Below are 27,371 nucleotides of genomic sequence, written 5' to 3'. Positions count from 1 at the left end.
GGTGCATCATATGTAGCTAATTGTTTTTTTTCTCTTACCATCAGGGTAAGGTTAACTGTGTCCCGTGGGCAGGCATGGCTGAGCTACATGCAAAGGAAGCATAGAGCAGCACTTAATGCAGACTAATAAAGATTCAGTAAAATTTGCTTGTTTGTTTACTTTTAATAGTTAATTGTGCAGCGTTATATCTGAGCTGCTTTGACTAGTGAGTGCTGTGTCCATCAGATTTACCAATTTGAATTTTTGCTGTCTTGAAAATTTCTGTGCTCACAATATGATTTCAGCATTCCTTTTCCTTTCCCTTTCCTGCATTCTTGTGTACACAAGCACACTTTCTATTAAAGGCTTTTCTCCAGGTTCTTAAATCCTCAGTTAGCCAGGTTATCAGACCTCTCAGTTACCTCTTGTGACCTAGAATTGTGTATAAGGCTTTAGTGCTACAGGACCCATTTTGAGCATCTCTGAGCTGTCTGAAATGTATCTCCAAATTTTTGAAATAACATTTGTCAGTTCTTTTTTAGAGAGGTGTAGTGGCAATTTCCCACCACCCTGGCTTTTTTTTCCAGTCAAAATAAAATAGTGCTTTTCAGATGAATGTGTATTCAGGCTCTGGTGCAAACCTGTTGATATTAAATGAGGGTTTTTCATAAGCCTCAGTAGCCTTTAGATCAGAGCAGTGGTATCAATAGTACTTTGTTGTTGTAAATAGCTGTTCAAGGAGGCACCTGTCTGTGTTGCAGCAGTACATGATTTCTTACTGTACTAAAAGTTTTTCTGAATTGGTTTACTATAAGAAGTAATAGAAGTATCTTCAATTGAAGTTGAAGTGATCTTCCTTCAGGACCAGGGCTCTTCCTGAAATGAAAATACAAAAATATGAAAAAATACTTCTTTCTGCTTTGTATCTTTGATAGATTTCAAATATAGTATCTTGTTATTTTTTGCTTAAAGAAAACTCTCTTTTTACTGTTTCCTACACTGTATCCCTCAGGATATTCAGCTACGAGCATAGGATGGTTCTTTGCATTGCCATGAAATAGGAGGATTAAGTAAAATGGTTTTTCAGAAGCTGTAAAACACATGCAAATATTTTATTGTTAAAATAAAAAGCTTCTGTTGTTTGGCTCATTCTGATTAAGGTTCTGTATTTTATTTAAGAAACAATTTTGCACTCTTTAAGAAACAATTTTGCACATGCATTTCCCTTGCCTGATTGTGATTTAAAAACTTGAAAACCATTGGCATTTTAGGGAATAGACCCGTTCTTTATTTAGTATGTACTTTAAATATCCAATAGCATAAACATTTTTCTCAGTCACAAAATCTTTATAAGTAAGATTTTGATTTGCAATTACATTTGAAACAATTTTTCAAGTTTCCCTATTTTTCCTATTATACTATCACTTTAATTGAATCCAAGCTAGACTGTGGTGAAAAGGATATTTTTAAATTTGAGTCTCATAACCTGATAGTGACAGATTTATCTAATTTTTGTATGCTGTGTTTTTTAAGAAATCATAATATACTGGCTCCAAGATTTCTCATTAAACAGTATGATGAATTTTTGTTGAAGGTTACTGATGGAATTTTTTCAACTGTGTAGCATAAATTTCATTAGTCTGATTCCTGATAGATGTTTTCTGTTTAAAAAGTCAGTTTCTGGTGGAAAGTGTATCTGTATTTGAGCCTCAGAAAAACCACCTGACCACTGGCAGTATCAGACCAATAGCTCAGTGCTGATGTGGAGACTGAACTGTCTCCCTGCCTCTTTCCTTGCTTGAAGATAAATGCTTCTGCCACCCAGGTGTATTATTTGTGATTTTTTTTCTTTAAGTAGGGAGTTGAAATATATAGGTAGAAGCATGGTCACAAAAGGTGGTTCTAGCAGAACTTAAATAAAATAAGAGTGTTTAGTGCTTAATACCAGCTGATTAATCATTAACAAAATATCTGAAGTAAGATGCCTTTGAGACCTCTGGAGACAAATTAGCTGCCCATTGACTTAAATGGACCATAGGTTGCTGCTTCATTATATAAATCTGTGACTGGTGATACTTCATTCTCAGCCAGCAAAATACCTATTTTCAGAAACCTGGGTGTTTTAAAAGTCAGAAATGATGGTCACAACCAGAAAATGGATGTGTGTGTGTGTGTAAGCAGTTATATTAAGCACTCTGTATGGAACAGTGTAATCTATGTGCTACTGGAAAGCAGTAATTTCCTTTACTTTTTAATTGTTTAAAACAAAAATAGAGCCATCTGAAGCAGAATGGTATTGTGTGATAGTCTGTATGTGCACGTTTGTTTGGTACAGCATTTTAGTTTCTGAGGAGGTACCCTTTTGATTTCACTAGGTGAGCAAGAAGGGTCCTCACAGGTAATTCCCTCTTAATGTTGTTGGCTTTGTGTCTTGTTTTCTCTCGTAGGGTTCAATGTTGGCCGGAGTGCTGGTGGCAGATCGACAGTGCGGGAGATAAACCGGGATGCTTGTCACTTCCCAGGCTTCCCTGTTCTGCAATCCCTTCTCCCAAAGCACACTAATGTGCCTGCACTCTATTTCCTCCTCATGGCCCTTTTCCTGCAGCAGCCAGTCACTGAACTGCCTGAAAACCTGCAGGTCAGTGCACCTGTCATCAGCAGCCAGTGTAATCAGGGTGCCAAGGTAGGGATTATCCAATAAGATGTGAATGCCATTCTGTCTGTCATGAAAGAAAATAATGAATTAACCAGCCCCTCTCCTTCTCTGCAGCTGACTCACAGTCATGATGTGGTGTTTAGTGCTGAGCCCTTTGGGTTGGGACTATGTAGAAGCCAGCTTGCTGTGGCTTAGTAGTCACTGGTGTCACTCTAGTCCATTTTGGGGTCAAATGAGAAGTAGATCCCTAGTTCAAGCTGGCATGCTGTGGGCATTGAAGGGAACATAATCTTTTGCTTGCTTTCTTTGGTTGTGAGGTGGGTTTTTTGTGGTTTTTTGTTTAAGGAGTGGGCAGTTGCTGTGTTAAAGAGAGCTCATGGGTTACAGGCAAAACAAGGTTGCTTTTATTTCAGAAAGTCTCTGTGGTTTTATAGGGAGACAACTCAGTTGTTGCTGAAAAATGCTGGTTGTTCTTATATTGAACAGGTTATTTTGGGCTTTTTTGAAGTAAATGAGTAGATAATATATGACCTATAACAGTCCTAGGAAACCCCAGGGTAGTGCTTTATGAAGAAAAGCCACACACACTCCAGATAGACAGGGTGCCTATTTAGAATGGGTGCAGTGCTGACATTATTTGTCAGTGAGACTTGAAACGTAAAACTTTCAAACCAGAAGGTGCCTGCCTTCTTTCTCAAGAGGAATACTTGACAGCACATTCAGGACTGCTAGCATGAGGTAGAGGCATGAAACTCACTCCTCTGCCTACTGAAGCATTGAAGTATGACACTGTTAAACTGAAACTAAATTCAACTACTTAGTAGCTATCTTAATGCTAGAGGTGGACACTTGGTCCCTTTTTTTTTTTAATGAATTTAATTATTTAGACTTGCTAGAAAATGCAACTTGGTTTGTTTGTTGGTTTTTTTTTTTAATTTCCTATGGGATACCATGTGGGTTTTACTGCTAGATGTGAGTGAGTTAAGATGATTGTGTGGCACATGTGCTGACAATTCTTTTGTTTCAAAACATTTACATACTTTATGAGAAGTGAGAAGAAAGTAAGAAGATGAGAGTTGCAGTTTTATTAGCTCATGGTTAAAAGAAACTTTCTTCAGTGACATGTGACCTTCAAATGACGTTTGGTGATGAAGTTTGGAGGATTTAAAACAACTAATTTTTTATCTACTGCAAAATGAGTATATTGTATCTGTAGTAAAAGGCAATATACAATTGCACAGGAGAAAGGGATTATTTAATGTCTTCTCTTTGCCCTCTTGCAGTTTGATTTAGATTCCATTTGGACATTCATATTTGGAGTTCCTGCCTCCTGTGGCACTGTTACCTCCTCAATACACAGTGTTTGCACAGAAGCTGCCTTCTTGTTACTGGGAATGCTGAGGAGCATGCTGAATTCTGTAAGCATCAGAAATTTTGCTTGTATTTCAGAACAACTGTGTTGTTCAAGTTTTCCACATGGTTCGAAGCCAAATTAGAAAGGTCGAGGTTTTGTTAGTATCATGACAAAATTGGCAGTGAGTTAGTCTCTTAATACTTGGGTGGAAAGTGTAATTTTCTTGGGTTTTTCGATGTTACTTTTTACCCAGTATCTGTAGAAATATTAGTAGCCACAAAATTATCACTGCTTTTCCACAAAAAGGCTGGGCTTTCTGTTTAGCTGCAGTTAAAACAAAACAAGAAAGCAGAAGGATACAATGTCCTTGGCAGAGATAATTCAATTTCTTTCCCGATTAACATCATGGGAGAATGTTTGAGACTCTGTATCCCATCTGCTCAGAGCAATGTGAGTTACAGATTTCATTCATGAACCTTCCCCATACGGAGAAGTCCCTGACTATGAATAGCCCCATGCCAGAGGAAATTAATATACTGCCAGAGAAATGTGTCATCTTCTCATCTTTTCAATCTTTGAATCAAGAGTAGGGAAAGTTTGTTTCTCAGTGGGAAAATTATGTATTTCCTTGAAGCCAGAATGTGTTATCTGCTGAAAATTGCCTCCTCAAGTGCTTGAAAAGCAGCACCTGTTTGGTTGTCACGTGTTGGATCATCATGTGTATGTGATATGCTCTACTGTTTGCATGTTTCTCCCAAGGTAACATGTCCAGAAGCATCTTTTGGACAAGTGTACCTGCTGCAGTACCCATTCGTGTTGTCACATGTTCTGTCTCTCTGCTGGCGACCAATCATTGTGTTTGGTCCTCACCTATTTGGATACACTTCAGACATGCTTAGAGACATGTGCTGTGTCTTGTGTGCTATCACCAGGTGTGTTCAACTGTGCCATCACATTTTGGGTTGGCTTCAGTCTGGTCATGTTTGCCAGTATTTCTGAGTCATTACATGATAGGGCACACATTTTAGCTTACGGTCAACGATGTGCTGTAAAATGCAGTTGGTCTCCTGTTTGAGGCGTGCTTGAAAGTGTGCTCTTCCTTTCTGAAGTAAGTATTCAATTAGTGCTGTCTGTGCTAATCTGGTGTTTGTTTCTCAACCCAGCCCTGGCAGTCAGAGGAAGAAGGCTCTTGGCTTCGGGAATATCCAGTCACCCTGATGCAGTTCTTTCGGTATTTGTATCACAATGTACCCGACCTCATTTCCTTGTGGATGAGTCCAGAGTTCCTGTGTGCGCTGGCAGCAACAGTGTTTCCTTTCAACATCCGACCATACTCTGAGATGGTAGGAAATCCAGCTGCTTGCCTGTTCAATTTTTCACATGAGTATTACTTTTGAGGATTTGCCAGTCATACCAAGAGGTCATCATCAGAACTACACAAGAAGTCATCATCAGGATTTAGCTGGATGTTTTGTACTTGGGTTGTGGAACTGAGAGAAGAATATGTTAAACTGCAGGGCAGTTGTTGTGCAGGGACATCAGAAGCAGCATTTTAGAGGCAATAGACAGTTTGCTTGTTTTCTAGTGGACATTATTTTCAATGGTATGACAAATGCTAGCTCAAATTTACACAAGCAAAAGAGACTGTCAGCCCTCTGCTATGGAGGATGTGATGAACCCTAAAACCTCTTTTTCCTCACGCTTCCCATTCCCATTCATATTTCTGTTTTTGTGGCTTAACTGCAAAACAGTGTTCTTGTATTTCCTGAAACTACTGAGTTCAAGCCAAGAGAGGGTGGGAATTCAACTTTGCTTGCATTGCTGGCTAAAGTTTTCTTTGAGCCTAGTGTCATTTGCAAATGATACTATTTCTAGAATATGAATGGAAAGCAAAAAAACAGATATTGTTAGCCAACATCTAAAAGTAATTTTATTAAGAACATGGAAGGATAATTAGTCTAGAGGTTGCCAAATGCTAAAACTATGGAGACTATTATAAAAAACTTCAGGAAATAATAACTTGTGGTATGCTATTGTTTTGTTGTCAATAAAAGTGGGAGACCAATTTTTAACAGTGCCTGCTGGTGAGTCTCTCATAAAGACATGGAGTTTTTGCTGTTTTGTTAAACTTGCATTTAAAGTAGATTCTAGGAGTTTTCTCTCTCAAAAAAAAAAAAGTTCCTCTTACAAACCGGTAATGCTGATTTGGCATTCACTTGTACAGAGTTTTTAGAGGAGCCTTGTGTCTCTAAGCAGGCTTTAACTACCAGAACCCTTGAAATTCTGTGTAGCTGCCTGGCAACTTGAGCTCTTTGCTTTTTGAGGGTGCTCCTCACTCCAAATTGGTTTGCTGCTCCAGTGTTTCTGTTTGCCCAGATGTGTAGCACTAATCAGTGCTTGGTGAAATAGCTGAATCACAGCCAGATTTCTGCAACAAAACATTGTAATCTAAATTCAGCTTTGAAAGAAGATTCTTAACTTTTTACAAGATCTTTCAGCTTTTCTGAGATTGCTGTTAAAATAGAAAGAATATGTATTTGGGTTTCTCTTAATTTCTTGAAAACACTCTCCTGCTAAAGCAGACCAAATGCTCAAAACATTTGGTTACTTGACATGTAAGCTGGCGATGCAAGAAGCCTGTTGAGGGAAATCATATTGTCTCCTCTTTCCTTTAAAGAAGGGAGTTGCATAGAAAGAGTCAGTCTTCTGGATTTGACAGCTTTCATTACTGTTTGTGCTTTTGTTACAGTCCTCTTTAAGAGCTAGCCTTTCAAGGTTTCTGTTCATCAGAAATGGGAAAGCTGTGGAGACCCTTTTTTTTTTCTTCTTCTTTTAGAGATTTTTGGGAAACCGGCTTACCCATAACTGCACTCTGATGAAGGTATTGTATTAAAAGAAAAAAAAAAGGCTCAGTTCCTTTTTTGTTTTATGTTATGTAAGCTTGATGGCCTTTTTTAGTTGGCTTCTGTCTTGATTTTATTTTAACTGCTTTAGTTAATAACTTTTTCCAAAATTTTCTTTTTCTTTTTTTTTTTTTTTTTTTTAATGAGAACATTTATTTTTGCCAAGTATCTAGAAATCACCCAATTCTGTTGGTCAGGGAGCATGAAATGTAACTCATGCCAGATCATCATTTGCCTTGGGAATTCAAAACTGGATGTTTTCATACTGGGGAACTGATTCTGAACATCATAATTTTCTAAAAAGGCTTCTTAAGAAGCAAAATGTGAAGTGAAATACCATTAGAAAGACAAGCAAAGAATAGAGAAGTGAATAAACTGCCATTAAAACTGATCTCTACAGTTTTAACATGCTGGTTTTTACAGGTCACTGATCTCGATGATGAAGTTGGGTCCCCAGCTGAAGAGTTTAAAGCCTTTGCAGCTGATTCTGGCATGAACAGGAGCCAATCAGAATATTGCAATGTGGGCACCAAGACCTACCTGACCAACCACCCTGCCAAGAAGTTTGTGTTTGACTTCATGCGTGTGATGATCATTGATAACCTGTGTCTCACACCAGCCAGCAAACAGACTCCACTGGTAGATCTTCTGCTAGAGGTAGAGTTTCTTTGTGATTTGTGTTTTGGTTTGTTTTTGTTATTTGAGCTTAGTTGTGACACCTTATTTTCCTAAAATGTTTTTTGTTCTATTACCTTACAAAGTTAGGCTAGTTATGACCTGAGATTCAGTGGAATTGTCATGAAATAAGAGTGGGGAAAAAAAAGAAACGCTAACATTTCGTAAAGAGTAGCTTGTTCACCTTTCTTCAATGGCTTGGAAAACCAGCATAAGAAGTATGGAGTATGATTCAGTGGTTAAACACCTTTCCAACTATGACATCTGTATTGACTTTGTTGAAAATATAAAACCCCTGCAGAAATTAGGGTTTCTGTTCTGTTTGTGTTAAATAAAAAGAAATTGTGCCATAGATGGTGTCAGTTAGATATAAAGACATATGAGGCCATATACTAAAAAACCTCACAAAATAACTGTGTTATCTTGCTGTAAATCAACTTCTGAAGTTCATGACACTTGAAGAAAGCATTGTCCTACTAATGGTGAGGCAAGGAGGTGAGGAGTTCAGTTACTATTTAACTGCCTACACCTTTAGACACAGTACATTTTGAAATGTTCACATCACTTCTCAGTCACCTTGATCTACCTGTTAGTTACCTCACCTTATGTGTTGCTGAGTCTCCGTGATTTTTTTTGAAAGCTGCAGGAATTTTGAGCCATGCTTGTATGCTTGTATGCTTGTATATTTCCTAACAAATTTCCTGGGGCAGTTGGCACCTTTGCTGTCACAAAGCAAAAACAAATAAAATGTCAGAAGATGTCAGTTATCCACAGACACTGGGAGGCATATTTGAGATCATGTTCAAGTGGCTGCAGTTCTTCACAGCTCTTTTAAGTTGTTATCACTTGTCAGCTTTATTCACCCGTTAGCATAAATAGAATTGGTAGGTACACACTGCCAAACTTACTGTTATTTCTCTCTCTGCAACTTAAACATTTGATCTGTCCCATTTGCTCCTTGTTTACTGAAGGAGGTGACTTGTGCCAACTGAGGAAATCACAGGTTGAACATACATTTATAGTGGAGAGTTTCATGCATCTTTTCAGAATGTGTTCTTTTCCAGTACCTGTTATGGCAGAAGATAAATTTCCTGGATTTAAAAAGGAATGCCTACTCTGCAAGACTGCATGCAGCCAGTGTATACTTGATGTGCATGCTTAGATTTTTTGATCAAGCAAAAACTTTTTATTTGAGACAGAATGTTAAGAGAAAAAAAAACTGTAGTTCATGGGAGCTGAGAGAAAAGGAAATCATGTAGAACACCCTTCCTCTCCCTCTTTCTTGCTCATAGATATTAATTATCTTAATATTATTTTAATATCTTTTTTTAGGCTTCTCCTGAAAGATCAACACGAACTCAGCAGAAGGAGTTTCAGACATATGTTTTGGATGGAGTGATGGACCACCTACTTGCAGCTGATGTTTTATTGGGTAATACAGCAAAGTCTAATAATCAATCTATTGATTTGGACACCAACTTTTGATTCTGTGACTTTTTCTTTTTTGGTGTTCTTTTTTGTTGCAACTTGATCATCTTAATTTTTTTCCCCTGCCCTTTCCTTTCCTTTGATGTGTAAATAGTGTTGATGTGCTTGCATGTTCCCTCCCTACCTTGATTGTGCCAAAGCTGTAAAATAGGTTATTCACGAAAACTACATGGCTTAGGGGCCCAGTCACATTTCATGGTGGCTTGCTGAACTTCCCAGGGCTGCTCTACCTCCATCCCAGGTGTCATGAGAGGGGCTGTATGCATTTCTGTTCAAACTTCCTTGTAAGGCACCCCATTTCTTGCCACAGCAGTAATTTGTCTTCCTGTGGGTACAGTGCATTCATAAAATAAATCCAGAATCAGTTTTTAAAATCCAGAATAATTTTTTAAAAGATAAAAGTCCAGAACTGTGGTTGCTTACATGGAAGGGAAAGTCTTATTGTAGGGAAGCCTTGAGGTTTTAGCTTTCATTGACTGAATCTCTTTCTCTTTTATGGAAGTCTAGAAAGCATAAGCTAATGTAAATGTATTTATGCAGATGGGGTTATTCAATAAATGTAGAAAACTTTGGGGTTTTTATTACCTAGGTGAAGATGCATCTCTGCCTATAACGAGTGGAGGAAGCTACCAAGTGCTGGTGAACAATGTGTTTTATTTTACACAGCGTGTGGTAGATAAGCTTTGGCAGGGCATGTTCAACAAAGAATCCAAGCTTCTTGTGGACTTCATAATCCAGCTCATTGCACAGGTAACAGGGCTGTTATATTACCCTGCCTGAAAAACCATTTTTGTAGATTATGTGGAAATGCATGGAGTGATGTCACTAAACAATCTGCTAGTTATACATGTTTGGGTCAGCACAGAATTATGCTTTTCTTTCTCAGGCTCACTCTCTCTTTACTGAGCTTTCTTAGCACATCTTTCTGTGAAGAGCAATTGATCTCTCAGATCACATTATTTTTTAGAAATCCCCCCAAAATAAACAATAAAATATGCCTCACATGAATTTTGAGAATCTCCCTAAATTTACCTTGACATTTTTGGGAACCTTCCTCACACACTTTTATTGGAAATTGTTAGAAGACTTACTGTTAGAAATCAGCAGCATCTTTATAGATGCTAAAATTCAAAGTGTTTAATCATTAATGTCATTTCAGTCCTTGAAATTAATGGAATTGACACTTACAGTAAAATGCCAGTTTTGGAAAATGAACTTGGGTCAATTCAAGGGAAGATTTTATGCCAGCAGAATGAGTTGCTGCTACTTCTGATCATGTTTTTTTTACTTCCCATCAGTCAAAAAGAAGATCTCAGGGACTCTCACTGGATGCCATTTATCACTGCCTGAACAGAACCATCCTGTATCAGTTCTCAAGAGCGCACAAAACTGTTCCTCAGCAAGTGGCTCTCCTTGATTCCCTAAGGGTCCTTACTGTGAACAGGAACTTAATTTTGGGACCTGGAAATCATGATCAGGAGTTCATCAGCTGCCTAGCTCACTGCTTGATTAATCTGCATGTGGGAAGGTAAATATCTCAGGCAAAAGTGCATTCCACAGCCAGGGCAGGGGAGTACTAAAATGACCCTTTTTTTCTCACCTTGCAAATAAGTCAGCAAATTTTGGAGGGCTATTTATAATTTTACAGCCAGTGAGTTGCAAGCAAGCTTAAGAAATTCATTTTGAGACAAAATCAGGTTTGAAGAACCTGGAAATAGAGAATATTTTTACCTCCTTTTGCAGAGGTATTTTAAATACTGACAAATGTGTTTATCCAACTATTTTGTTATTAACCTTTTATAAATCAAAATGTTTTAAAGATAAAAGGAAACACTGGTGCTAGATAATTAGTAGTCAGAGGATTCTGTCACTGGATTTACTGTCTGTTGAATCATTTCATACAGGTTCAATATCTTGGTATTTCTTCTGTATAGCATTGAGTAAGGCCAGTCGTGCATTAAATCAGGTGTCTGTGACGAGTGCTGTAGACACCTACTTTCCTTGCATTGCTGCAAATACCAGCCTGGCATTTTCGTTTGTTCTTTCCAAGAAGATCCACAACTTATGTTTCATCCAAAGATACTTAGTAACAGTCATCAAACCCCAGTGTTCTCCATTTCTGGCCTCCTCTGTTTTGTGTTTTTTCAAATATCACCATCTTCTGCTAGTGACATGAGTATCTGTGGCGCATCATCTCTTCATAAACCTTCACTTCAGCTTGTGACCACAAATGGTCACAACTCAAAGGGACAGAAGTGAAGATGCTTTGCTGTAGTAGTGTGTATTAATCTTTGTGAATCTGATACAAAGTCAACTGCTTTATCTTGGCTTGAGTTTTTGTGTCTTTTTATTCTGGTGGTTGTTAATCCATTGTGTGTTTGTAGCAATGTTGATGGGTTTGGATTGGAAGCAGAAGCCAGGATGACAACTTGGCACATTATGATCCCCTCTGATATAGAACCAGATGGAGTCTACAATCAAGATGTCAGTGAAGGTAATCTGAGATTAACAAAGCCACAGATGTCTCATAATGCCACTTCTGTATTGTCATCACTAATCTTTTACCCCAGTGACTTGGGGCAGGGTCTTGTGGTATGTGTGTGTTACCCAGTTACTCTCTGGAGGGGCATCGGGGCTATGTGTGTAAAAAAATATGTAAAAAATAGATGAAAAGACTCTTGGAAATACCAAGATAGACAGATTGAGGATAAATTAAGTTTTGTTAAAACAGTAAGAACTCTTCATTGATTTCTGGACATGCTCCAGAATTAGAAATACAGTTTTATATCCACTCTTTTAAATGCAATAGAAGTGGCTCATTTGAAGATAAGAAATATATGGTATAAACTATACAGTTGGTATTTTGTGGCACGCTTACAATCTTTCACTCAAAGGAAATTTATGAACTAGCTATGGAAGAAAGTATTCAGTGATTCTTAAATGTGTGTATTTAGTATTGACACAGGTACTTAGGCACACATTGTATGTAAAAATGCTGAAGCATAACGTATGTATAGAATTATATATATATTTACAGACACAGACTCCTATAAGATTTTTGCAATCTCATTTTGTTAATAGAAGGGTGTGGGAGATGAGTCAAAACTAATCAGAGCCAGTGTTTCAAATTCACAGAGAGAAAACTGCCAAAATTAATTGTTAGACTTTCTGATAGCATACATAATGGCAAAAAAAGGTGCACTGGCCAAAGGCATTTCACACATCATGCAAGGGGAAGAGAAACTACAGTGTAATCACAGAAATTATTAATTTAACTACTGTAAAAATACCAATTCTACAAGCACCGTAGAGAGCTTGCTTTTTGTGATCTTGTACTTATGCAGGTCGCCAGCTTCTTTTAAAAGCCATAAACAGAGTGTGGACAGAGCTGATCCACAGTAAAAAACAGGTTTTGGAAGAAGTTTTCAAAGTGACACTACCTGTGAATGATCGTGGCCAAGTGGATATAACTGTTGCCAGACCTTTCATTGAGGAAGCGAGTTTAAAGTGTTGGCAAAATCATTTGGGTAAGTCCTGACTGAGGATTTGTCTGTCCTGAAGGATGGATTTCCTCAGAATAAACTGTATGCAATGGATGTTTTAATATAGGCTTAACTTTTTTGTAGCTGTAAATACTCTATAAACTGACACTGTGTAACATAGAATCCTTCAAAAACTGGACCATAAACAGGATATTCTTACACTCCAGTGCACAGGGCCCTCTGTTAGTCAGCAAATGGCATATTGTGGATTACAATGGTAGAGGCATTGAACTCCTCCCCATGAACCCTTGGATTGTGATGACCTCTTTTACCATTCCCAGGATTCGATGTGCCAGGCAGGCAGGGGGATCCTCTTGAGTATGTCTGGGTGCAGCCTGCAAACTGTTGGTCTGGTGATGAGATGGGAAATCAGTGGCTGAGCAGTCCTTCTCTTGCAGCAGTGATGCTATGACTAATTCTTTGGCTGGGAAATCTGTTCAGCATAGGAAGCAGTTCTGCAGGAAAAGGACCTGGGAATCCTGGTGGACAACAAGTTACGGAAGAATTAGCTCTGCATCCATGTAATAAAGATCAATTGATGCTTGACTGAATTAGCAAGAGTTTAGATAGCAGAAATTACGATTCCATAGATGTGACTCATTTGATGATTTCACCGTTCTGAAGTAATTGAAGTTTACCTGGATGTGCAGAAAACATATTTGGAAACCTGGAATACTTATTTTGCAATGTTTGTGTTTCTGTGTATTCCTGGCTGATGTTTGCTCAGGTTTCTAGTATGTATAGTATATTTGCAGAAAGCATTTGAGTACAGCTACACCTTTTTTGAAGCAACAGAAAAGGTCATTCTATCTAAAAAAAAACAAGTGTAATGGGGAGAGGGGAAAAAAAACCTTCTAAAAAGTACTCACAACACTTTGTTTTTCAGCTCATGAGAAAAAATGCATCAGTAGAGGAGAGGCTTTGGTTCCAACCACACAGTCCAAACTTTCAAGAGTCAGCAGTGGATTTGGCCTCTCTAAACTGACTGGTTCCAGGAGAAACCGCAAGGAGAGTGGGCTGAGTAAACACAACCTCTCTACACAGGTATTTTCTGTCAAGAAATAACATGCAGTCTAAAATCCAGCAATGTATGTTCAGGATTTGTGGTGAATACCCCAAGGTGGGGTATCTTGCAGTGTGGGAAGTATTATCTTGTGCTTGGTTTTCTTTCCCTTTTTTGACTATCCAGACTGGGCATCTTGCTTCTGTGTGTCTAATTTAGTAGGTTCATCTGCATATCTGTAATATTAAGCTAAGAGTCAACCTTTCATTGTCGGTGAGACTGCTCAGCTGCTTCTGGTATATGGCTGTGATAGTCTGCATCTTAAGTTCAGTTTGCAATACTGCACTGAAATGGAAGCTGTGATACAGATGTTGGTTTTTTTTCCATTCTGCCCTCAAGATGGAAAGAGGGACTTGAAAGTTTTGTGGGAAAATATGTTGCTAGTTCTCTTTCTGAGCTGAAAATTAGTCAGTGGCTTTGAGAAATTAATGAATTCTCAGTGCTCTCAGTCCTTTTCCTGGTGAGCAGGTATATAATGAAAGGGAAAGGGAAGAACTTAACAAAGAGCTGACAGGAACTGTTCCTGGTTGTATAAGGACAGGAAGCAGTCAGTGAAAGCAGAGATACCATGGGACAAAGGATGTCTTGAGGATTTCCAGCAAGCTAGGCATCATCCACAAAATATTGCTTAAAAGGAAGAAGGGAAAAGTAGTCTTTCTCAGTGCCAATCTTTGGCTGTTTGGGAATGTTCTAAATGTTTATTTTAAGGAACTATTCTTTATAAGCAAGTTTAGCAATGTGGTGTATTCCTAGGCTTTTCATTCAAACAAACTCTTGTTTATAAAGTATTATTCTGTTTGTCACCTTGTTTTTGTCTTAGGAAATTTCCCAGTGGATGTTTACTCACATTGCAGTGGTTCGGGACCTGGTTGATATGCAGTATAAAGAATACCAGGAGGTATGGATGGCTTGCAGTGCTGATTACCTGACGCTGATACTTTGGCCTGTTAAGGTTGTACCAATGCCATTTCTCAGTATGAGGCTTGTGAAATACTGGGCTCTTATAGGTGAAATGCTTGGATGTTTACATACAGTTGTTATTTTTAAGGGGTTTTCAGGTACAATCAAAAAAACAAATGAGGAAACTAATTCTGATTTGGTTGTAGATGAAAACTCTTGTAGCAATATCACATGTTAAGTGTGATTTTTTTTAAAGAAGCTTAAATTCCTAACAAGTGTAAAAAAAACCAAACCAAAAAACCAAACAGAAAAGGAACAAAAGAGAGAGATTGGAAATACACTGTATTTCTAAAGCATTATAGAGAAACTAAGAGGAAATGTGGAGAAGCATTGTGTCTAAATGCTACTTTCACAGTAACACAAAGAAAATTCTATGGTATCATGCAGTAATAGAAAGTGGCTGGTCTGTGCCTTCCAGAATGAAGTTGTTCCACCCTGTGGTGTCTGCCAAACATTCCCAAAGACATTTCGTTCAAATTGGTTGCTGAGCTACATGCTATAAATCTTAAGAAATAACTTCTGAGAGAAACACATCATTCAAAGCAATTTGTTAAAAAAAAAAAAACAACCACCGAACTTTGCTTCATTGAACTTCTCTTTCCTGTGCAAATAAGGGCAGGAAGTCCTCCTGTCAGGTTTCATTCTTAAAATCATTTTTCAAATTCCGTGTATTTACAAATGTCTTTGTGTTCAGCGTCAGCAGAATGCGTTGAAATACGTGGCTGAGGAGTGGTCTCAAATCGAGTACGAGTTACTGCGAGAGCGAGGGCTCTGGGGGCCCCCCATCGGCTCCCACCTGGACAAGTGGATGCTGGAGATGACTGAGGGTCCCTGCAGAATGAGGAAAAAGATGGTGCGGAATGACATGTTTTATACTCAGTATCCCTACATGCCCGAGGCTGAGCAGGAAACAAACTTGATGGTAAGTATTGAGGAGTTTGGGATGGGTGATTACACACCCTGTTGTAAAGTGCTTTTTTTTTTTTTTTGATAGGTTTTTCTTAAGAAAGATACTTTACTCTGTTGATAAGACCTGATATTCTTCTGTCTGTCCTAAATGGTTGGTAAAGTCCAGTTGTTCTTCATGATATATTTAGGGAAGGGACTGAGTCACTTGGCTCAAAACCAAGCAAATTTGGATATATTGTAATCTAATGTGAGGTGTGCTGAGTGATCCTGCCAACAACCAGCACTGGCATCTTCACAAGCCTTCAGAGGCTGAAAGTTCCATTACTGTGTGAGGTTCAGTCTGGGTTCTTGGCCTTAATCTAAATAATGCGGAAAACAGTGATAAAAAAAAAAAAAAACCCGGATAAAAGGGCTACAAGCCTTGGTTTGGGTGCACTTTTGAAATGTACTTTCATCAATCTGTGAAGATGAATGTGGACTGTGGAGCAGAAATGTTTGTGGCCTTTGAAAGCTTTGCAGTTAGTTCCTGTTAATTTTGGAACACTGCTTTTAAGAAAGGAAGCAGTCTTTATTATCTCTTTTTAAGCCTGTGTGTATGCATGCAGGATTTTTTTCCCTCAAATTATGTCTGAGTGTCAAAGTACTTTTAAAAGAGCAGAGAAAACATTGAAGTCAATCAATTTTAAACTATTAGATATTATTGCCTGCTTGTGGTCTGACACACAGTACCTGTAGTGACAGTCTAATTCACATGAAGTAGAGAACATGCCATCATACATTCTTCTCAAAAGTGTTCTTTCTCTGATGTAATTGATGCTTATGTAATTGATGCCCTGTTTCCAGTCTGACATCTCAAACAGACTTCCTGAGACATCTGATGATACCATTCCTCAAAAGGTAAAGAAACAAGTACACTGACTGAAAGAATGTAAAATAAATACAAGTTCTCCTGCATGTTAGGCAGTCTTAACAAGGCTTCTACGTTTGGCTTTCAACTTGCTCTTTCAGTAAACAATTCCAGACCTAAGGGGTTTTTCAGTAATCATATTAGAAGATGTTACTGTGCTGTCCTCAACCTTCACCTAATAAAACTTTCTGTAGACCTTCCCTTCTTTGCTGCACACTAACAGGCTGTGTTGGGCTGTGCTACCACTGTTCTCACTGTGTGGAGTGTTGTGGCTTTGGGACCTGAAACTATTGGTCAGTGGAACACATTTAGTAATGGGCAACACATCACTTGGAAGCACTTACTGGGAAAGTGTTTCCTTCTAAGAGAGGATCTGGGGAGTGTTTTTTCTCCTTTTTTGTCCATAATGGGCTTTAAAAGGTTAACTTTTGTTAAAGCCCATATTTGTCTTAGCTGACTCTTTGTTTTGCTATTAATAAGATGCACACATTTGCTAAAAAAATATGAATCCTTTTGTGAAAAGAACAGACATGCTTGGAAGTGGCTTCTCTGCAAGCATTTCAGTATTATGCCTTTCTCTGTTAATTAGAGTTGCAGTCTTGCCCATCACTAAGTACAGTGTGTAATATGCATTCACTCATTTTGAATTACCTTTTACAATTATCTAATTCATATAAATGCAAGTAATTCTATTATACAGAATATCTAATATAAATTGTTACTGTTTTCCTTCTTTCCTTCACCTTAGCAGTGCTATAAAGGATTTCTCTTTGTAGGTTATACATAAGTTGTTTCCACAAATATTTTAAGCATCGTTTAAGTGGCAATTTTGTGCTGATAAGGAGTGAAGACTTGGTTAAACATAAGTGAGCAAATTAAATTACAGTGCCTTAAATTTTTTATTTTTGGGAGCAGCCAATTTGACCTGAATAATAAATTTCTGTGTTGCTGATCTTAGTATCTTTATCATCCTGAGCATCAACTTGTAATAAAGCTAGTTTGATTCCTTAATTAAGTGAGGAATGTAAGAATTACCCTGTGATGCAGGTTGGGACAGACAAAAAGGAAGGAAACATCACACAAAAAAAAGAAAAAACCCAAACCAAAACAACAAACGCTCAACAAAGCAAAAAAAAACCCACAAAAAAGGACCAAAACCACCACACAGAGGTACAAACAATGCTCAAATATTTACTTCAGGTACATGCATATTCTCTTGCTGGTCTCCTCCCCATAAACCATCAGAAACTTTACTAAAAAAAGAAGCAACTAAATTAATGAAGAATTTTTGAGACTTAAAGCCAATCCCTTGGTGCTTTTTAGTTCATACCAGCTTCCACATTTTTGTATTCAAATTTTTATTCAAGGAAATTTTTATTCAATTACTGCCTAACAAAGAAGTCAGCTGGCTAACAAATAAACTGCATATGTTGTTAAGGAGTAAAAAGATGATAAAATGGCCTTCTGAGCTATCAGTGTTAAGCACAAGAATCCCAGCTTTTTATGACAGTTCATAACATAGTGGCTACACCTACTCCCCATGTTCTAGTTTTATCTGCAGGCTTTTCTGCAACCCCATGTTTGCTTGAGTGGCACTATAGCTCCTTGCAAATTAGCCAACAGATCAGATCTCCTGAAGAGTCTGTTCCTCTCTGTGTTGGTGTATGAGCACGCACAAATCACTCAATGGGCATGCACTGTGCTGCACACCCTTTTCCTGAAAGACCTTCACTAAGAGACTGAGTGAGGAGTTGGCTGACCAAGTGATTTCTTCCATTATTCCCAAGAAACCTGCTCGCTACCGGAGAGCCATCAGTTATGACAGCAAGGAGTACTACATGCGCCTGGCTTCCGGAAACCCCGCGGTCTTCCAGGATGCCATAGAAGAGAACACAGTGGGTGAAACAACTCAGCAGGAGCCAGAGCACGGGGAGGACACTATTGCAAGAGTCAAAGGTTAGATGGTTTGGTTTGTCATCCTCTCATGCATTTGCATTAAGACAGGCATAAGTCCTGCAGGACTTATGCAAGAAAAACAACTCTTGTTTTTTCTCTCTTAGCATTGGGTCAGTAATTTGAAAGATTATAAGTTTTGTGAAGTTAATTTTTTATGTATCTTTATGACATTTATCTGTCTCTATTCTTTTCCAGGCCTGGTGAAGCCTCCCCTGAAACGATCTCGCTCTGCTCCTGATGGAGGAGACGATGAGAACCAGGACCAATCACAGGATCAAATTGTTGAGGGGAGTTCAATTGATGAAGAGGAGAAGACTGACAATACAACTTTGCTTCGACTTCTTGAAGAAGGAGAGAAGGTACTGTGTGTTTCAAACACACTAAGAACTGAATGTATTGGAATTTCTTCATTATGTCTCCCAAACATTCATAAATGTCCTATATATCTTCCTTGATCTGTATATTTCATCAGCTTCTTCCTTAAAATGTGTACTTTGTGTGCCTGACCCTAAAAATTCTGTACTGGAAACATTATCTTTTTTTTTTATCTTCTGCCTGCAAGGGAAAAATTCACCTGTCCTGAAATGAAGGCTGTGAACTATCCCATGCTTGGTTTATTGTCCTGTCAACTTAATGATCAGGATAGAAAACAAACACTGAAAATATAAATGCTGAATTTGGCACACTGTTCCTAATTAATTGTTGCCTTCATTAGAATGGGAAACCTTGATAAGTAGTATTTTATCCCCAAGATCAGTGTTGATTTACCATGCTGTGTATTTGGTATTTCAGGCTTTGTCCATCTGAAGTATACCATTTAATAGCATTGTGATCATGGTTGAGTAGGCTGCAGATTCTAAAACATGTTCAGGCAGCATAGTGCAAGTGGATAAACTGGTAAATAGATACATTTGTATCATACCAATGAGGCTTTATGCAACCTCCTCCCCAGTTACTAGTCACTGGCATTAGGTCTGATTAAAGGAGACTAGGTCTGATTAAAGGAGACACTGACAGGAATTTTGCTGTATGTGCACGTGAGACAGCAGTGTCTGGGACTTGTTCTAAAAGAGCAGTGGTCTGAGCCTGTGCTCCTTAACCTGATTTCCCTAAGCATCTGCTTTTCCTCATAGATCCAGCACATGTACCGCTGTGCTCGGGTTCAGGGCCTTGACACCAGCGAGGGGCTGCTTCTTTTTGGGAAAGAGCACTTCTATGTCATTGATGGGTTTACCATGACAGCCAACAGGGAGATACGGGACATCGAGACACTGCCTCCAAAGTGAGTACACTCGTAGAGAGTTTCCTTGATCCTTAGAAGCTGAACAAGAAGTATTCAAAGAGGATTTTGGGGAGTCAACTCCAAGGTAATGTAAGATGCAGGAAAACCTCAGGTACTGAGCAATTTGTAGTATGGTATATTGTGAAAATATATTATCAGCTGTTTCTGTAACTGGACTCTCATATGAATTAATTGGATAATTCTTTTCCAAGAAGAAAATTTCTCTTCTTTTTAATCACTTATCTCGTGTCTGTTTATGTTCCTTTACAGGATGCATGAACCAATCATACCCAGGGGAGCAAGGCAAGGTCCAAGTCAACTCAAAAGAACTTGCAGCATTTTCGCATATGAAGATATCAAGGAGGTGCATAAAAGGAGATACCTTTTGCAGGTAATGTGGATAGGGGGAAGCATATTTGGAGTGTTTTGACGATGTAATTTTTAGAAATTAAAATCAGTACATAACTGAGGAGTATTTGGAAAGTGAAGCTATTGACTGTGTTGAAATTGAAGCATTTAGGTTGGGCATCCTTGTTGGAACTTACCCAGATTTAGTTTATTGGGCGTGTTAGTCAGCGTCAGTGGTCCAAAAATAAAACATTTGGTTGCAGTAAGCAAAGTCTGCTTCACCGTAATTTAGTGCCACATGTAGCATGGTCTGTGCCTGACCTTCAGAGATGACAAGAAAATAAGTTATTGTTGACATGAGTTTGTCCTCTTTGTTTTCAGCCAATTGCAATTGAAGTTTTCTCAGGAGATGGACGGAACTATCTTCTAGCTTTCCAGAAAGGGGTTAGAAACAAAGTTTATCAAAGGTAATGTAAAATAAATTAGAGTATTTAACATGAATGTTTGCAAATACCTATGTGGAGGCTTTTTTTGGTGCCTGCAAGCACCTTACTGCTGCAGGAAAGAGCCACTAGAAGGCACTACATGCCTTCATTGAGAAGAGGCTCCTGTGATTTTGTTGGAGACGTCACGGAGCTGCTCAGAAGGACGTCTGTAACTGTACTAAATGCATGCTGCTTTTCAGGAGATGACATCCTGAGAGTAGAAACACTAATCATAATCTTTTAACTGCTGCTGCAGGTTTTTGGCTGTGGTGCCATCTCTGACCGACAGCTCGGAGTCGGTGTCTGGGCAGAGACCAAACACCAGCGTAGAGCAAGGGTAGGTGGTTCTGTTCCTCACAACCTCTGTGGCTCATCAGTTTCCAATAAATGATGCTTGCATTGATATCAGGATTATCTGGAGAGTATCAGAATTAATGTTATCAGTATACTGATACATTCTGAAAGGAATTGGGGTGCTGAAGCCATCAGATTTATCCAAATTGTTAAAAATATTTTACTCATCAGCCACCACTTGCACCGAATTGCATCATTAACATGCATAATTTTTACAGTGTGTGTTTAGAATTCTAAAAAAAGGTACTGCAAAAGCAAAAAGGAAAAGATACATGTTGTTATAATAGTTGAAATTTATAACTTTTAATCTTGAAATTTTGGGTTGTCTTGTGAGGATGTAAGTCAGTTATTACTGCAAAGTAAAGAAATTAATTTCTTCTTCCCACTAGGTCTGGCTTGCTTAGCACTTTAGTCGGAGAAAAATCTGTTACTCAAAGATGGGAAGTAAGTATGAAAATGCTGGGGTAGTTTTTGTATTAAATTTCACATTTTGTAGTGATACATAAATAATCATTACACATAAGTTGCATCCTCTTATTCTAACAGGTGGAACATACTGTTGTAGAAAGTGTATCTCAGCATTTAATTTTTAGTATTTCATGATATCATCATCAAATAGGAAATTATTCTACTGTTGAATTTCAGGGGGAGGGCTGTAGTAAAAGTAGAGTGAGCATTGCAATATCGAAGTAAGTTTTTATGTTTGGGGAGGGCTGCACATTGACAGTCTGCCAGGTTGACATTTAATTGTTGCACAGTGAAAACTTAACTGTGCTGTTGTCTGTCTTCCTTAAGAGAGGAGAAATCAGTAACTTCCAGTACCTGATGCACTTGAACACTCTGGCCGGCAGATCCTATAATGACCTCATGCAGTACCCTGTCTTCCCCTGGATCCTTGCAGACTATGACTCAGAGGTAAATAAAATATCTTGTCAGCCTTGTTGGTAATCTTACTGAAGGTTTCTATTTTGTTTCTCCCACTTCTCAACAGGGAGGGTATTAGAGAATCTTGGCTGGGCTGATTTTACAGATGTTGTTGGTCCATGCACAGGTGAGGGCTGAGATACAGAGAGAGGTATTTGCCCTCTGCCTTTCAGAAGTTCCTGTAAATGGCTGCATTGGCTTTAACCTGTGTATTCTGAAGAATACTTCTAAGCCCACAGAGAAACCATCCTTGTCCAGAATACTGTGGTAGGGGCTACTATGAAATCTGGCCCCACAGCTTTTGAAAAAGGTGAAACATCCTATTAATGCTTCTGTGGACAGCCATTGCCACAAACCAGACCATTAAATAAAATATTATTAGGGGGCTTATTGAGTATTTGTGGAAAAAATAGAGGGAACTAGGGATAGGAGGAGCAGGGCAAAAGTTGTGCAGAGCCCAGATGTGATTTCAGATAAAACACGCTGTCTTGGATCATACTGAAGGACTGTTTTAAGCATATCCAACATTGCACTTGCTGTGTGTGTAGAAAGCAGGGATAACAGCCTTAAGAGGTAGGTGGTGTTAACTGTGGTAATCAGCAGTTTTCAAATGATGTGGTTTGGTTTTATAAAACTGTTGTCTGATGTATTTTTAAAGGAACTGGATCTTACAAATCCAAAAACATTTAGAAACCTGGCCAAGCCCATGGGAGCTCAAACAGAGGACAGGTTAGCCCAGTACAAGAAGCGATACAAGGATTGGGAAGATCCCAATGGTAAGTAACAATCCACCCTGCAGAAAGAGCAGAGGAACATGCGCCGTCATAGGAAGGACTCAGATTTTTTTTATAATGTGGGTAAAGAGATCTGGATATGGATGTGCAGATCTCTACCATGGTTTTTTTTGTGACTGTCCAACTAAGTCTTCTGTGTTTGGCAAGACAAGTTTTCTTGTGTGCTTTCATTGAAGATAAGAGGCCTGTTTAACTATTGCAGTGCTGTTCTGTGTCAAACAGCAGTAGATGGCAAAGACATTCATTTTTAGAAATAAATCAGTATTTTCTAAGTGTGCTTGTGCAGACATTTTGCCAGGAAATTGAGAAAGTAAAAGCTGTACAAAATCTGTAGGCAACAGTTCTGATACGTATTTCTGCCCAAGATTTTAAATCCATAGTAGAAAATAAAACCAAAACTTGAAAAAATATCTCTTTTAAAAACGTTTCTTCAGCAGAAATCACCGTAGTTGCATTGCAGCATTTCAATTAGTTAAAATAAAAAAATGAGTAACCATTCAGTGCTGCTTTGCAGAACCCTATTGGATTAGGGCTACTGCACTGCAGCCCAAACTCAAGTGAGAAAACATAAAGCTTTCAGATATCTGCGAATTAAAATTACAAATTCCAGTTCTGAATGTGTCCAAACCCACAGAGTAATTAAAATGCACTGTTTTGTTTTTTTTTTTTCCCGATAGTTCTGATTCTGTCACCTAACTACCTTATTTTTCCTATGTTTATGATTTTTAATCTGCAGGGGAAACCCCAGCTTATCACTATGGGACTCACTATTCCTCAGCCATGATCGTGGCTTCCTATCTTGTCCGGATGGAGCCTTTTACTCAGATTTTCTTACGGTTACAGGTAAAAATGACATCACCTTACTTCAATTTATTTGCTTCCTGTGTATTTTAGACATCACCAGGAAATAAGATCAGTCAGCTTTGTTTTCATCAAATATCATAGAAGAAACACCTTTTAGCAGAATTCTTATTGCCTGGCAGGTTTTTGATATGTCCTTTTAAAAAATGTGATGGAAGTCACCTTTTTTTTTTCCCTTGTAGTTTGAACATTTTTCTAAATGTACGCAAAACAAAGTAGCAGCAGACAAAAACCAAAAAGGGTTTTATTGTGAAAGATATTTTGCTGTTTCTCTGAAAGAGACTAGACTTGAAATCAGACAGATGACTCTTTCCATATAGTTCTGTATATATGTATCTATATTTTCTGTTCTCACGTACCTGAAAGTAATGCAGCTGATGAGATTGGTTGCATTCAAGAAAGAAATGTGCTAGTTCTAGTGTCTTCATTTGGCAGAGGATGTTCTGATTTGCCTTCCTGGCAAAGCCTGCCATGCTGAGAGATGCTGTGACTCTGACGTGCTCCTCTTTCTGCCTGGCAGGGCGGTCACTTCGACCTGGCTGACCGCATGTTCCACAGCGTGCGCGAAGCCTGGTACTCCGCCTCCAAGCACAACATGGCAGACGTGAAGGAGCTCATCCCAGAGTTCTTCTACCTCCCCGAGTTCCTGCTCAATTCCAACAATTTTGACTTAGGTAGGCAAAAAGAGCTTGATAGCAGTGCTGTGGGTGGGAGAGCAGAGCCAGGCGGACTTCAGGTATTTTCTCCAGCCGTGTTCCTTGTAAGCAGTTTAATACAAAGTGTCTTCTGAGAACTGCAGAACTAGTCCCTGAAAAGATTTTTATTTGGATCGGTGTATTTTTGTCAATTTTGGGTTTTTTACCAGTTCAAAATGCACAGATAATCGTGTTTTACTTAGAGTTTCTCTGCTTTGCATTTTTCTCCATGTAACCTATTCCATGAGGGTGTTCACCATCTTCATTGTTTATTTTTTTAAGCTTCTCAAAATCTGTTTGACAAATCTTCACTTTTAGAACTTTATTTGAAAATATTCCTAATGGTTTTTTGAATTGTAACAGCTGTTGTGACAGTGATTATTCATCAGGAGTTGTGAAGGAGACCTGTTTGTTGGAGATGCATGTTACTTCTTATATGTCACTCTTAACACTGACATTAAGCTCTTATATTCTGAGCTCTGTGCTGTGAATTTATTACCAACAATAAAGATTAATAGATGATAGGTTTTAATAGCCTGTAAGCCTTTATTCAATATCTATTGGAACAGATTGGAAGCACAGCCTTGCAAAAAAAGAAAAGCAAAACCCAAAGAACACTCTGCAAAACCTCTTCCATCTATATTTTACACTAAAGAATATGGGTATTACTGAAAAAATGTTGAGCTCTTGTCCACTTACCTTTGTATCTGATAATTTTGGACTGCGAGCACTGGAGATTCTTCATTCAGTATTTGGACCAACAGTAGAAAAGGCTCTTTTAGGAACAATTGTCAAACACTGTGATACTTTTGATTGTGGTAATTTGTAGCAGTCCTGCTTCCCTTCCTCCCAGATGAAAAGAAAGGAAGATTTGAAGTTTGGTGATGCATGTAATGTTTCTGTTGGAGCATTGCACTTATTTTTTGTGTGCCCCTGTAAAGTTGGAAATTTGTAGGTGTTCCTCTGAGTTAATAGGAAGTGTGGAATTGTCTCTTGACAACAAGTGACAGAACAAGAACATAACTGAGGAGTTTTATCAAATAGATATTTGTTGATCACAGCATGCCACTATTTGATGTCCAGAGTGAGAAGGGGACTGTCCAGGACAGGGTGAATATATTGTGCCCAGGCCATGGGCATATCAGGGAATTGCCAGTATCCTTGGGCATGGAGCTTGTGGGGGATATCAGTTAGCTCTGCACTGTTAGGAAATGAGTATTTGCCTACATACCACAGGAGTACAGGCTATTGTCAGGAGTAAAATGACAATTTCATTCTATGATAAAATACTGTTTTCTCTTCAGAAGCCTTAGTGAGGAGTATTTGGATTCCTTCTCCTGAAAGCAATCTTACATGAACAACTGAGGCAGAATTTTTCATGTTTTATTGCCTGACATTTAAAACCAAGATAGTATTTTAAAGAAAAGACTGAAATGGCTTCCTTTATACATGCATATTAGAATTTTTTTTTTTTTACCTTTTCTGTTGCAGTTCAGTTTCAGTACTTCTGTCCAATTTTTACCTTCTTTTTCTTTTTGTTAGGTTGTAAACAAAATGGCACTAAACTTGGTGATGTAATACTCCCTCCATGGGCAAAAGGAGATCCTCGTGAGTTTATCAGAGTCCATCGAGAGGTAATTTGAATTTTAATGGTGACAGTAGAATGTCTGTTGGGACTTTCCACTGCACATGAATCTAAGCTCAATTTGTGCAGTCACAGGCCAGTCTGTGAGTTCAGGGGTTGGTGTCTGATTATTGCAAAGGTCTGTAGAACCAGCATTTCCTCTCCTTCATTTTTGGCTACAGAGTACTTTGAGGCAAGACTTGCTTCAATGAAGAGCTTTGTCAAAATGTAACAAAAATATGTCAAATCATGTTGTGCATTTCTCCTTGTGGCAAACGTAGTAAACTCAACCAATGAGCAATTTGTCTCATTTGAATGCATGCCTTCTGAATTTCAGGCTCTGGAATGTGACTTTGTGAGTGCTCACCTGCATGAGTGGATTGACTTGATCTTTGGCTATAAACAGCAAGGTCCTGCTGCAGTAGAAGCTGTAAATGTCTTTCACCATCTCTTCTATGAGGGACAAGTGGACATATATAACATCAATGATCCTTTAAAAGAGACAGCTACCATTGGATTCATTAATAACTTTGGACAGATACCAAAGCAGGTATGCCCTTCGTAGAATTCTTATTTTCCAGTTAACACTCAAATTGAAATGTGTTAATATAAAACAGGAAGGTGTTTTAGGAATGAAACTTCTTGGGAGTGTTTATTCATAAATACTCTTCCAGTGATACAAAATCATAAATTACACAAAGATCGACTTTGGGCTTTACTTGTGAGATTAGAAATGTCTTTTTTTCCCCTTTACATCCTTAAAATAAAGGCATAATGAATTATAGCTCAACTCTAAAAATCAGCATTAAAAAAAGGGAAGTATGTTCCTGCTGGAAAGTCATAGGGGAGGAATGAAAGTACAACTTCAAAGTAATGCCTAGTGCTAAAGTATTGGAAATTACCCTGTAGTAAAACAATTTCTGTAATAACTTCTGCTTCTTTTTTTTATCCTAGTCTCATGAGTGATTCACTCTTGTAGGACAGCCATAGTTAAGGAGCTGTAAAGACCAGTTTTTGGTGCAGCTTTAAAGCTTGTGTTCTCTTCAAGAGACTACATTAAATAATTCAATGTAACATTAAATCTGGGGGATCAGGTTTGGGGGGTCTCAGTGTTGGTTGTTTTGATTTGGATTTTTTATTGGGCATTTCTTTGGAGTCTTTTTGCTATCCAGTGAAAATCTGAAATGACTTTGGTAAATATTCCCAATCCTAGATCTGTGGAAACCACAGATATCTTCAGCAATTGGCTGGGAACTCAAGCCATGTGTTGGAAACTCTAAACTCAACTCTCAGCACATAATATTTCAGGACAGCCACAAGATATTTCCTGTGGCAGCCCACTTAGAGCTGTCTGTCTCTCATTGCTTGGAAGGAAGGATAAGAACTGCTCATCTGTCTTCTCTGGCTTTTCTCCTTTCCCTTCCTTGCTCTCTCTCAATAATCTAATTCTGTGTCTGTAGGGTTTTCTCCTCTTACGTAATAACCAATCCCTCTGTTGTGATGATAATCAGACGTGGCCCAGCTAAAGCCAGATGAACAGACAGGGACTGGGGCAGAGGGCAGGGCCATAGAAGAGCACTGCAGCTGAGTCCAGAGCTCTGCCTGCATCCTC

At 38.5% G+C, this 27,371-nt stretch overlaps 1 protein-coding gene across 4 annotated transcripts in view; it reads left to right on the top strand.

Annotated features, from left to right (window-relative positions):
* WDFY3 (WD repeat and FYVE domain containing 3) overlaps window positions 1–27,371 on the top strand; it is a 150,682-nt gene that overhangs the window by 111,373 nt on the left and 11,938 nt on the right. For 2 of the 4 annotated variants that reach the window (XM_053975347.1, XM_053975344.1), the window contains 26 exons: window positions 2,427–2,662; window positions 3,919–4,053; window positions 5,153–5,332; window positions 7,316–7,549; window positions 8,900–8,999; window positions 9,645–9,805; window positions 10,354–10,583; window positions 11,440–11,549; window positions 12,400–12,582; window positions 13,484–13,641; window positions 14,481–14,558; window positions 15,315–15,542; window positions 16,373–16,426; window positions 18,224–18,392; window positions 18,588–18,751; window positions 19,526–19,674; window positions 19,945–20,065; window positions 20,404–20,489; window positions 20,764–20,844; window positions 21,251–21,305; window positions 21,657–21,776; window positions 22,444–22,561; window positions 23,316–23,422; window positions 23,961–24,114; window positions 25,678–25,769; window positions 26,097–26,309. In XM_053975347.1, the coding sequence (XP_053831322.1) occupies window positions 2,427–2,662; window positions 3,919–4,053; window positions 5,153–5,332; window positions 7,316–7,549; window positions 8,900–8,999; window positions 9,645–9,805; window positions 10,354–10,583; window positions 11,440–11,549; window positions 12,400–12,582; window positions 13,484–13,641; window positions 14,481–14,558; window positions 15,315–15,542; window positions 16,373–16,426; window positions 18,224–18,392; window positions 18,588–18,751; window positions 19,526–19,674; window positions 19,945–20,065; window positions 20,404–20,489; window positions 20,764–20,844; window positions 21,251–21,305; window positions 21,657–21,776; window positions 22,444–22,561; window positions 23,316–23,422; window positions 23,961–24,114; window positions 25,678–25,769; window positions 26,097–26,309 (3,716 nt within the window). The remainder of the gene's footprint in view (window positions 1–2,426; window positions 2,663–3,918; window positions 4,054–5,152; window positions 5,333–7,315; window positions 7,550–8,899; window positions 9,000–9,644; window positions 9,806–10,353; window positions 10,584–11,439; window positions 11,550–12,399; window positions 12,583–13,483; window positions 13,642–14,480; window positions 14,559–15,314; window positions 15,543–16,372; window positions 16,427–18,223; window positions 18,393–18,587; window positions 18,752–19,525; window positions 19,675–19,944; window positions 20,066–20,403; window positions 20,490–20,763; window positions 20,845–21,250; window positions 21,306–21,656; window positions 21,777–22,443; window positions 22,562–23,315; window positions 23,423–23,960; window positions 24,115–25,677; window positions 25,770–26,096; window positions 26,310–27,371) is intronic. The other 2 variants (XM_053975345.1, XM_053975346.1) reach the window with 2 other exon arrangements.

Source organism: Vidua macroura, chromosome 4, assembly GCF_024509145.1.
Source record: "Vidua macroura isolate BioBank_ID:100142 chromosome 4, ASM2450914v1, whole genome shotgun sequence".
NCBI classification, from domain to species: domain Eukaryota; kingdom Metazoa; phylum Chordata; class Aves; order Passeriformes; family Viduidae; genus Vidua; species Vidua macroura.
The sequence above is the reverse complement of the archived record's forward strand: the minus strand, read 5'-3'. Positions and strand labels throughout refer to the sequence as shown.